We start from the raw sequence: 12,500 nt of genomic DNA, 5'->3' as shown, positions 1-12,500 counted from the left end.
GGGGGTTGGGGGAGGGGGCAATGCAACCCAGTGGTTAGATGCTTGCCTTGAGATTCAGGGATCCTGAGTTCAAGACTTGTTCTGACCTGGTTCAACTTCTTGGCTGCACTTGTGAATAGCCAACTGGTTTGCCTCTGGTTAGTTTGGATTCTTAACAGTAATGTTGTTCTTGTTGTTGTTCTGTTTTGTTGTTTCATTCATTATGTTTCAGTGGCCCTAAAGAGCTCCTAAGCCTAAAGGGAGGGGTACTTAAGGAATTTCTGGGTGGGGATGTGGTGCTGGGACCCTGGAACCCTTGGCCTATACCAGGTCCAGTTCAGCTGAATTTTTCTACCCTATACTAGGGTAAGCTCCCCAAATGAATGAAGGGGTAGTTTCTAAAGAAACTGTGGTGCTGCGTCGGTGGGGAAGTAGTATACAAAAATTTGGTTTATCAACGGAGTTGATAATGTAAATTGACCACCGTACAGAGATTCTAAAAGCTGATGTTTGGAGCGTTAGCCCTTCGTCAGAGCGAATCGAGGGATTATGGGTTACGTGTAGTTTTTATAGTAGAGTAGGAGCTACGCTATTGGTGGTAACATGGCAACGTGAAAAGTAGGAATATATTAGTTAAATGAAAAGCGTTCGTTAATACCGTGAGGATTAAGGGTGCCGATTTGAAAGATGAATTTTTGTTCCAGATTCTTGCGGCTTTCCATCGTACCTAGATGTAGGGAAAGGCCGCAGATAGCCATATGTTTTTTGGAGTGGTTAGGCAGATTAAAATGGCGAGCGACTGGCTTAGATACATCCTTGTCATTCTTCTCAACATCGCGAAGGTGTTCGCGGAATCGGTCACCTAGTCGTCTACCTGTCTACCTTTGAGACAGGTAGACGACTAGGTGACCGATTCTACTATAAAAACTCTACTATAAAAACTACACGTAACCCATAATCCCTCGATTCGCTCTGACGAAGGGCTAACGCTCGAAATGTCAGCTTTTAGAATCTCTGTACGGTGGTCAATTTACATTATCAACTCCGTTGATAAACCAAATTTTTGTAAGCTCCCCAAATCCCTCCTATCCTCGAGTTACAATATCCAGTAGTGTTTTATGATAGCCATCTGTAAACATTGTTGAGCCTGAGTTGCATAAATTTAAACTTTGCCGATTTGATGTTTTTATATTTTTGAGAGGCAATTCCTGGTTTCCTTAGTCTAGATAAAATCTTGAACCAACTGGTCAGTTTTGTGAAAAATGATACCCTATTCTAGACCCAAAGGCTCTGATTTATATGCCCCATCCTAGAGTAAACTGCTTGAAAACCATACCCTTCATAGTGGCACATACCTATATAGCCCATATAATTTATGGCAACATTCCCTCTTGGAGTGGTCAACATTATTCAATATTGTACAGCAACTTGGGAATAAAACTCACTCGTCTTTTCTTTACCTCTTTGTAACTGAGCAGCGAGCAGTCCTGTGGAAAACAGACAACAGATGCGTGATAGATATCCTTTGAAAATTGAAACATACCATGAAATATTAAGCAATAATAATTTTTATTATTTAGCGGTAACGAGTGATCAAATTGAAACATTGTGAATGGTAAAATGGTCTTGTTTAGTGGGGGAGTGGGCTTAGTAAACAACTGCAACTGGTCAGCAGGCAACCAGTTGGCTGTTTACAATTTAAGTGTCACAGAGTTGAATTTGGGTTTGCCAAAGCCAAGTACAGCCAGTGGCCTAAAAGGGATTTGATCTGGTGCAAGGTCGTAACTATCGGACCTTTCCGTATGCCCTCTAATTTTCTGATCAGTACAAAATATTATTTTAACCATTGACTCCTGGGGGTTCCCCATTTACGAGTAACGCGTACATCGTCTGGCGTTAGAGAGTAAAATACTAAGTCTGGCTGGGTTAGGCGTCAAAGGATTAATGTTTTTGTTGAAGGCAAGGTGAATATTGATGAACAAAAACCGAGATGAATTCAAGGTTTTTATTCTCTGAGCCTGAGGTGACTAATATTGTTTTAGTATAATTACACACGTGATTATTCAATGAAAAATATGCATTTTCTTTAAAGCAATTATTTTCTTTGTCTGTCACCTTGACAAAATGACTTGTAGCCATTTTGGAAAAAAGCGCTTATAGGTGATTATTGCATATCATATGCGTAGTATTTGCGGCCAATATAACATGCACTCTGATCGGCTAAATGCAGCGAAGCACTAGGGCATTATTCTCCTGTAATGCCCACGGGCCGATTATGGATTATGCAAATTAAGGATCAAGGATATCTGAAAAATTATTGGCGACGACTACATTTGGCCGTTGATTCTAGAGAATGTCGACAAAATTTCTCTTGTAAAATTTTTTCCACAACCATTTTTTTTCGAAAATAAACATATTTTGTTGTAAAAAAGGTTGCTGTTATTCATCATGGTGAAGGAACAACACACCGAAACAGCAAGGATTGAATGCACTAATCACAGCTGCTGAAAATCAACCAATCACAGCAGAGCATCCTGCCTAAAAGGTGATGCGTAACCAGTTGACCTCATCGCCTGATGAAGACTAGCAGTATGCAGTCGAAACGTCGTGATCTACATCACAAGTGACCACATCATGAGACAATTGAGAATACTTTATTATTATTAAACATATTTTCTTGACGGAGTATGGTTTAATAGTTCACTGACTTGACCTGGGTGTAAAACAATGAATGAATAGATAAGTGGGCACATACCAGATGTGAAGCTTGTACTAAGGTTTTTTTTTTCCTCTTTAGAACCATTTTGTTAGCCATACATGTAGAGTAAACAACTTAATAACCTCGACCGTTCAGTCCTTACGGGAAAATTTCAAACCTCGATCGGCCTAGCTGTATTGACCTTGCTATCGCTTGGTCAATATGACAAGGCCTTAGTTTGAGATTTTCCTGTAACGACCTCACTCTTGGTTATTAAGTAGTTAATAATCACCTCAAGAGCAAACAATCAGCGTAGAGAATTTTTAATAGTCACCTATATAATTATACTAAATTATATTACATAATTATGGCAACACCACAAGCCATACTGATAATAAGTAAAATAAATAAAGAAATATGTGTAAATGACAAGACTGAGTGAGCCAATCAGAAATTGAGAAACCAAATATCTGAGGTAAAAACTTTTAATAAAAATGGCTATTGCATTTTCACTCTATTTCACTGCCTTGTTGTTTCAAATACCCTTTGTAATAATTTTCTCCTGAGAGGTTTGTGTACCTTGACTTATTCCATATGGCTTAAGGAACAATTTATCTTGGCTGATATATATGGCAAAGGAAGGTTGAATGAAAAGGAAGTTTTGTCGGTGGTTAGGCAACTCAATGAACAAATTCCTGAAAGTGTTATCAAGCAGAGATTTAAGGTACCTTGGAAACAGTGATGTAATTGATTTATATTGAAATGAAGGACTTTATGCATCTGAAGTCAAGTGACGTTTCATATTTCATTAAACAACATCCACGATAAGCCTTGTAAATTGTTACAAGTCATACTCTGGATAACATGAGGTTTGCATGCTGGAAACATACAGAGAAGAACATTCCTTAGGTCTCTTACCACTATTATTTTAATTTTTATATTAATTAATATGCAACTTGTAATGCTGTTGTCGCAGAAACAGTGTTATAATAATTGAAATGTGCCCATAAATAGCAAATTATACAGGCTGCATTGATATCCTTGAAATTGTTGCTACACACTATAATTTCCACTTAAAACCCAAAATCATTTATCCTGTTTAAAAATGAACTCTTGAGTGTTGAGGTTATTTTATAATACCAAATTTCTTTGAGTGACTTAATCTTTGGTCATTTTTTCCTAGGAAGCAGTTGTTGTTGGTTCAGATTCACAAAAAAATAGTTTAGCAAGAGATGAATTTCTTTCATTTTACAAGGAACTCACCACTAGACCTGAAGTCTACTTTCTTCTAGCAAGGTTGGAATATACCATAATGATATATCATTTTGTTTATCAAAGAAATTGTGCTGTGTTATGTACTTTAGACCCCCCCCCCCCCCCTTCCCCATGTGTATGCCAATGTGGAACTCTACGGTGCAACCCATGTTTTTGGCGGGAACATCTTTGATATTGGACATCCATGTTATCGTTAATTATTATTGACACCTGTCAAAACAAGGTATCTGCCAACCAGTATCACACGATCATATCCGAGCTTAAAGCTCATCGAGGTCAGCTGTCTTTTTAAAATTTTTTTATTTAAGTTGACCGCTGACCAGGTTGTGGTTTTTGATTGGATCTCAGGCTCAAGCCAAGGTTAACTTATTGTAAAAATAAATTGCACAGGAGCTCCCCTTTTAGGCTTGGCTAAATCTATATATTAATGAGTTTTTGAAGTGTGTGGTTGGGTCTTAAACAGTGGTACAGAACATTTTAGGTTGTCTAGTTTATCTACATAAACCAACTTTATTCGTGTCATGTTGGTGTTTGATGGTTGGTGCCTTTAATTTGGCAAGAAAGGTATAAATTGCTGCAGAGAAGTAATTTCTGATTGAGTTGTCAGTGAATGTTCTTTGTGACCTTGCAGATGAATAGCTGTGAAGTGTAACTTGACATGCAATATTTGAAATTGTAAAATTGAAGCTATTTTAGTAATCTGTGGATTTCATTCCACTTCACCCTTCTTAAATGCCTCTGTCATTTTTCGGAACTCACATCTTTCTTATGAAGTGATACAAAAGTATAAAAATATTATGCAATTTAAAAGTACATGTATTACATTGTACAATGGGTTATTCCAGAAAAAATCCACACCCCCCCGACAGATGGGGTCGTTTTTTAACCCCCCCTCTCACCTGGATTTCCTGAAGCCCAAGACCCCCCCCTCCTGTCTGGATTTCCAAGACAAATGAAAAAAAAGAACTAAGAAAAGAAAGGGGCGAAAATTCTAAAACGCGAAAGAGTGTTTATACATTGTTAGCTCATAAAAATCAATTGCCCTTGTTCTTTCTTTGCGCTAAATATGGTCCAAAAGTAAATACAATTAGTAGAGGACATGACAAACGAGTTCAATAGTCATTCCTTTTGGAGACATAACGTCAGTCTCGTCCACTGAAGATCGAGAACTTTTAAATCAAACATGATCAAAATCTTTTGAAAAACGAGTCTAAACTTGTTTATCGTTCAAATTCTTTTATATCTTAAAGACTGGATAATTTGAGTCACATATCCTACGTTCAAGAGCCTGTAGTTCTAATCTGCAGAGGAAGGAAAGTTCAAACTCGTGTAAACCTTGTTACAAAGACGCTAGAATTTGACGTTCCTCCTTTTATCACTAAGAGGGGAATCCGGCTGAAGTTTAAAAAAACTGAGAAGCAGGCAGACTAGGCTGATAATAGTAGACCTAGATGAAAAACTAAAACAAACCCTAAAGAATACAAAGTGCGAAGGTGTGAAAGTAAATCAATTGTTTACTTTCTTTACTAGTATCATTACACGAAACAACGGTGGCGCGCTGGGTCCTGGAACGAATAAAAATGTGTCAGGCGTTTCAAACTCTTCTTTGCAATATTGTTGCAACGGCTCTTTCTTTAGTATCTTGTTCGCGTTTTCTGCTATAAAAGGACTTGCGAAGGAACTTAGATTATCATTTATGTCGGGTGAGAAATATGTGAACAAAATATTTCTACAATTTTCAGGGTCTGAGAACGCTAAACTGTCGCCGAACTAAACGTTCGAATCGCGTGAACTATTGGCTCAGATGACCCCTGGGGAAGACTTTTTCGAGTTCAACCCCCCCTCCCGCCTGGATTTCCAGGGTCCTTGACCCCCCCTCCTGCGAGAATTTCCAGAATCCCATCCGTCGGGGGGGTGTGGATTTTTTCTGGAACAACCCAATAAAGTATTAAAAGCTTGAAAACTGCATCAGCTATAAAGTGCTCAATAGTTGTTAAACTAGAGCTACATGTATGATAATATTATAATGGTTTAGGAGTAGATTATTTGTTCAAAGACATCAATCGCTACTCAGAGTTTCATGCTTTCTGCGAAGCAATCATTGTATGTATCCATACATGTATCCAGCCCCAATAGAGCGACTCAAGTTTGATCATAGTTTCATAGGATATGGTTGCAGACAGGATTGGAAAAAATCAATTAATGTTATTTTTTGTCTCTTTTTAAGGTACACAAGCAATAGTGATTATTTAACCACAGATGATCTCTTGCTGTTTTTAGAAGCAGAGCAAGGGGTAGGACAATCATATTAATGTTAACAAGTTGGATGCTTGAGGAAAATGTTTGTTTTTATTGCTGCGAGGGAGATCTTTCTTATTTTAATGTTAATGTATGATTTTATATGTCTGACATCATTGTGTCATCACAATCTTTTACTATATCTTAGGGGAGATTCCTGACCTTTTCGCCCTTAAGGGTTTTCCGTGGTCAGGTACAAAAGTTGGACTGGATCAACTCAGATCAACTCAGCTCGCTCACCTTGGATTGAGCGAAAAACTGTTTTGTAACTATTTGACATTTGTGGCGATTTCACCAAGGTTAGCTTAAAGATTAGGGCTAGGGTGATTTCTCAAGGCCTTATCACCTTTTTTTACGTCGATCGGAGGTGAGCGATCTGAGTTAATCTGTTCCGACTTTTGTACCGGCGTGTTTTCCGTTGACGAGTTATCATCTGGAGTAAATTCTGTAACTCATAATTGGCTTCTTAGGTGGGAAAGGGTTCTTTATGGTTAAAGCAGATACAGATGTCCAGAAATGCAATATTTATTATTTAGATGCACACAGATTTCAATAAGCGCCACAGTGTCCCCTAACCTAACCTTAATTAGGCCTAAAGAAAAGTTTTTAGGCCTAAGGTTAGCCATTATGAATGTTTAGGACGCTTTCTGTATAAGTAAAACAATGACCTGTGACCTGTAAAAGAAACCTGTGGTAACGCCACAAAGTGACCCCAAATGCTGCTCATCAAAGTAAGGCTAAACTGCTGCATAAACCCTGACCTATAACGCTAACCTTTGTCCTTATCAAATTGTTAGAAATAGCTAGGAAACGCTAGAGTTAAAGGCAACAACAACAGCAACAAACTTTATTTAACAAGGAGAAAACCAAAAAATTAGTTTGAAGCTCGCAGGTAGCAAATGCTAATCGAGCAGGGCTTAAGAAAAGCTGCATGAGTATGAATTCTAAAACACCTAGATACACTCTATAGTGTAAAAGGACACTTTGTGTTGGATATCAAATGTTGGGCTTGTATTATTACTTAAAGTTCTGGACATAATTGGGTTTAGAACCAACAACATTCACAAAGAGGATGGCACTTTGTGGCCAAAGGCAACAGAATCCAACCTCATAGGGAACCCTGAGTTCTATTGTATTTCACCTTGCAGCTTTGAGCTACACCAGTTGAAATTGAGAGTTTTCTCACTTTTTTTACTTTTTTAGCTCTCTAGAGTGGGAAAAGAGTACTGTCTAGAAATAATCGATAGATGTGAACCCACAGAAGAGGGTAGAGATTTAAAATGTTTAGGAATAGATGGTAAGTATAAGAATGTTCACTTAGTTTTCCATCCATTTGTGGTAGGTAAAATTAGTACCACTATTTGTATAGATTTAGTCAACCCTAAAAGCGGAACTCTCGAGTTATTTATTCTTACAATAACTTAACCTGGCTTGAGCCTGCAATCCAATCGAAACCTAGTCCCTGGTAAGCAGCCAACTTCAAAAAAGCAGCTGACCTTGAGGACCTCTAAACTTGAGTCCTTTCAGTATGGTCATGTGATACTAGTCACACTGGCATATATGGAGGGTTGGACATGCAGTCGTACGGTGACCAAAACCAAATTTTCTCGCACAGATGGGTTACCATATTTTTCTTACCCATGGTGCTCTGCGCGCATGCCTTCACCCTTCATGCCCACGCCTACCGTAAGTCAAGGTAGAAGCTAAAGAAAAGGGAGCCTTAGGGTTGCCTTCGACTTCAGTGGGTCAGCCTCTTTCTTGTCTTGCCTTGTCTTGTCTTATGAATCATTATTATTATAAACAATATCACTTTTAGGTACATGTATAAATGAGAGAGACCCCAGCATTTTATCGTAGTTCTAATTCACACTTTTCTTTTTTGTGCCTACAGGATTTACTTTGTATTTATTAGAAGATGATTGTCATATCTTTGACAGTGAACACAAAACAGTCTGTCATGACATGACACATCCTCTTTCTCATTACTTCATTGCATCTTCACACAACACGTGAGTATTTATTTATTTATTTTATTTTATTTATTTAATCTTTATTTAAACACGGTACAATTCATCAGCAATATAAAACCGTATGTACAATTAAAAATTTAAAACCAAATATAGATAAAACTGTGTAAACTACATTAACTATCTTACTCAATATCAAAAAATAAAAGCTGCTTTCCATGAATGCCGTGTTTAGAATGACGGCCTAGATAATCTCTTTAATCAGTCAGTCTGCTTTCCTTAGTTCTAATGGCAAACTGTTCCACAAAACTGCGCCACTATAGCTAAAGCTGTTTTTGTAGTAGTTTGTGCGCGGTTGCGGAACATTTACCTTATTCACAGAGTCTCTCAAACAATAACCAGAGTCACGATGGACAATATATAGTCTTCTTGCAGTTATTACAGTGGTCTCCCCAGGATTTTGTCTTAGGGGAGTTCCAGGGCCCCCTTTCCTGTTGTTAGACAAAGTGAAATGTATTAAGTCTCACTCCCAGGGGTCCATGGGTTAATTTAATTTTTTAAAGAAAAATCTAGATAATTTTAGCATAGTTTTGAGCATTCATTTGAGCATTCACCCATAAGATGAAATACTGGATGGCAATACTGGTTGATTTCTACAGTTATCTGGTCAGATCAGTGAGATAAATCACCAGTCAACTGAGTGGGGGATCAAAAGCTGAAATTTAGTTGCCAGACCAACACTTGGGCCTACAATAAATTATTATTACTGCGATTTTCATTATTCTGTGGAATCTAATAACCTTCAAGCGCCAAACTGCGTTTTGGCTTCCATCGATCAAATTTTTGGACATAGCTGGGAAGAACAATTCCGCGTCGGGAAAGTGAATTGGAGTTTTTGTTTATTTCACAGTTCGAACACCATTATGATATTGTTTTTAGAAATTGTTTTGTAAGAAGATACGTACAGATTCCATTGCTTTCCATCCGTGTTTAGTTAAAATGTACGAATGTACCAAGGGAACCAAAGATGCTGATTAGTGGTTTATGTCATGCATCAACTGATGTTGTCATCTGTGGTTGACATTGGTAGTTTGAATAATGGAAGCCAAAACGCAGTTTGGCTGTTGGTGCTTGAAGATGAATTCCGCAGAATTCTGAAAATCGCAGTAATGAGGAAATAATGTTGGTTTGACAGTTACAAAAAAGTAATGGTCAGACTTTCTGTATTTGCAGATAGGACAATGAAAAGTTGTCCCCTGTCTCACATCGATCATTTCAGTGATCATAAAACTCTGACAAATAACCGAATTCTCAGAGATATTTTAAATAGAGATTTAATGTCACATTTTACAGCACACAGCTAACAGCGGACTGACTTATGCATAATTCCAAAAATCAAGGAAACTGTTTTTTATGTTAGTTTATTTCGTGTTAAAAAAAGAAAAAAATCATGTCATTCTTTTGATCAATAGCAGCCTCCGTTCACTGTTTTAAGTGAATAAGGTGCTAAAATTCTTTTTTACCTGTGTCAACTTACCTCTAAATCCAAGGGCACATTTTCAAGTCAATTCATTGATAATTTAAAGTGCTGAAATGATTCTTTGGCTTGCCAACTTATTGAATTGTAAACTGATGGAACTACAGACTTGAGTGACAGATTGACTGTATTGATTGACCAGTCTTAATGATTTCTTTGCAGATACTTAAAAGAAAATCAACTCAGTGGTTCTTCCAGCGTGGAAGCTTATGTAGATGCACTTAAAAAAGGCTGCAAATGTGTAGAATGTAAGTACAATACAGTAAAATGTTAGTTATGATATTATCACCTTCACTTTCAGCTGTGGTGAGTGCTATCCCCATTAAAACTTTATATTTGTTCACTCAACATCTTTATTACAGCAGACAGACAGACTGTGACAATTTTTGAAAAACTCAGTTTTTAAGTGTGGGAAATCGTGGAATATGTAGGTGGTCTATACATGTTGGGCTGAACAAACTAAATGAATTGTGTTTTGATGAGTAGGTGTAAATACTTTCAAGTTACCGGTAAAGAAAATTTCTCCAAGAAAGCAAGACGTTCGATTTTTATGTAAATTTTTACGCAATTCAGTCTGGTGACTTGACGAGCTGTGCACACTATTTTGCTGTGGCCTTGCTAAGCCATTTTCATCTTTTCTTCTAAAAAAATTAAATTACATCAAAAACATGGAAAACTCCCAGATGCCAAACAATGCAGTAACCTACGTATAGCTGTACCCTTCCCTGAAAGAAAGAATTGACTAAGGTAAGTGACCTATGAGAAACCATTATCCATTTTCTTGCTAAAGGAGTGACGTCACGGAACACGATTTGGGTCAGCTTTTCGGAGACGTTCCCCCTTCCCGTTTTCCTTTCGGGGGAAGGGTAAGCTAACACGTAGGATCTGCTAACAATGCAGATGACATTCTGAGCAAAGTCGTTATGAAATCCTTGTGAAAGTTCTCTCTGAAGGGGAAAGTTCTATATAGCAACAATATGATTTTATATTTATCAATGAAGCTCACTGAAAAGTTTAAGTAAATCGTACAAAATCTGAAATCGTTTCCTGCAATAAATCATTGATGGTCATGTTTTCTTTCAGTGGATTGCTGGGATGGTAGTGGAGATGAACCTGTCATATATCATGGACACACTCTTACGTCTAAAATTCTCTTTCGTGATGTTTTGGAAGCTATAGAAGTACATGCATTTGATAAATCACCGTGAGTCGTCTTATGAACTGCTTGACTTTCTGTCTGTGTTAAAACGACGACGGCTACGGCAACGACAACGCCAAAAAGCAGTAATATTATTGGTTAAAAGAACCAAATTGATCGTGCTGCACGTGCGGCACGCATTTTTAGATGTTTCTCTTCCGTACTCGTCAAAACTACTACGTGAAATGACCAAATTTAAGGTTTTGACGACAACGTGGACAAACTACCTACTACTCTTTACTTCAAATCCGTCTGTACCCATCCAGTTTTAGGACACTTCGCTCATATTGAGTAATATAAACAAGATGGAATAATCATGACATACTTAAAACAGCTCAAACTTATATTTTGAAGCGACGTTTTCGTCTCCCTACTGTATAATCTGGTATTGAACCAACATTCCATCACTCTGTATTAGAAACTCAGGTGTACGTGTGATTCTAGCCTTACTTGAGACACTTTGCTGTGGAGTGAATTTTACTTTCATTTCTTTTGTTTAGAAAATGTGCGTATCTTGTTTGAAACAGGTGAAAAAATTCTGACCTCCTTGGATGTCTTCTGGGTTCTTTATTTCATTTGTCGTGGGCCTGATTGTTCAAAAGCCATTTACGCTAATCCTGATTAAAATTTAGCGAAGGAATTTATTTCTCTACTCGCAAATGTTGTTCAACGCCGATACAGTAAACACCCGCTTATAAGAACAAGTCGGCAAATTCACCCTGATAAATAAAACATGTTCTTAAAGTGGTACTACGACCAAAAAAAAAATCCTTTTTTCCTTTGGATTTCAAAACTATGTTAACTAAACACTAACTGACCCAAATTTTAAGTTCTGATTTTAAAAAGACACCTGTTTATTTTAACTGGAATTTTCTTATTTATTGGTCAGCCATTACTAACTTTAAAATCTTGAGAGAGCGCCGGTCGAGGAGAATATGACGTCAAAGACTCACTGGGTTAAGAATGCAATGCGTGTGTACGCGGCCAAATTAATATGCAGCACGGGAGTTTCAGGCTTTCAGACTTTTAAACCCGTGTTTTGCATATATAATAAATTGTGTTTACACGCTGAAATTTTAAGCTAGTGAGTAAATGACGTCATTTTCTCTAGATCCAACCCTCTGAGGTCCAATCGGCCAGTTTTGAACGTGAGTAATGGCAGACCGTGAAATCCAAAACTTACACTCCAAACAAACAGCCTTTGGATAAAACTCAAAGCGCAAAATTTTGCCAGTTAGGCGTTAAGCGAACACGCTTTCAAAATCTGAAGAGAAAAAGGAAATGATTTTTTGATCATAGTACCACTTTAATACAAAGGGAAGGGAATTAGAATAAGGAAACAGTACAGTACAGTAACTCATATCAACGTACTATGGTGTTCAGGACCATTACAAACTCTAAAATATATTACAAAAGAGTATTGTATGTTAATTAAACCTCTAGTAATGTATGATTTGAAGTATTTCTCAAACCCATTTTAACAACACATTTTAAGAACACTTTCAGGCTGATTTCTCACTAAGCACCCCCTAAACAAGAGCACGATCA

General features: G+C 37.5%; 1 protein-coding gene across 2 annotated transcripts in view; it reads left to right on the top strand.

Moving 5' to 3' along the window:
* Positions 1-12,500, top strand: part of LOC138018464 (inactive phospholipase C-like protein 1) — a 40,790-nt gene that overhangs the window by 6,053 nt on the left and 22,237 nt on the right. For both annotated transcript variants that reach the window (XM_068865096.1, XM_068865095.1), the window contains exons 4-11: positions 1,458-1,499; positions 3,274-3,401; positions 3,861-3,973; positions 6,180-6,246; positions 7,454-7,547; positions 8,142-8,259; positions 9,917-10,002; positions 10,838-10,958. In XM_068865096.1, coding sequence (XP_068721197.1) covers positions 1,458-1,499; positions 3,274-3,401; positions 3,861-3,973; positions 6,180-6,246; positions 7,454-7,547; positions 8,142-8,259; positions 9,917-10,002; positions 10,838-10,958 — 769 coding nt within the window. The remainder of the gene's footprint in view (positions 1-1,457; positions 1,500-3,273; positions 3,402-3,860; positions 3,974-6,179; positions 6,247-7,453; positions 7,548-8,141; positions 8,260-9,916; positions 10,003-10,837; positions 10,959-12,500) is intronic.

The sequence above is a fragment of the Montipora capricornis genome, chromosome 10 (assembly GCF_036669925.1).
Source record: "Montipora capricornis isolate CH-2021 chromosome 10, ASM3666992v2, whole genome shotgun sequence".
NCBI lineage: Eukaryota > Metazoa > Cnidaria > Anthozoa > Scleractinia > Acroporidae > Montipora > Montipora capricornis.
The sequence above is the reverse complement of the archived record's forward strand: the minus strand, read 5'-3'. Positions and strand labels throughout refer to the sequence as shown.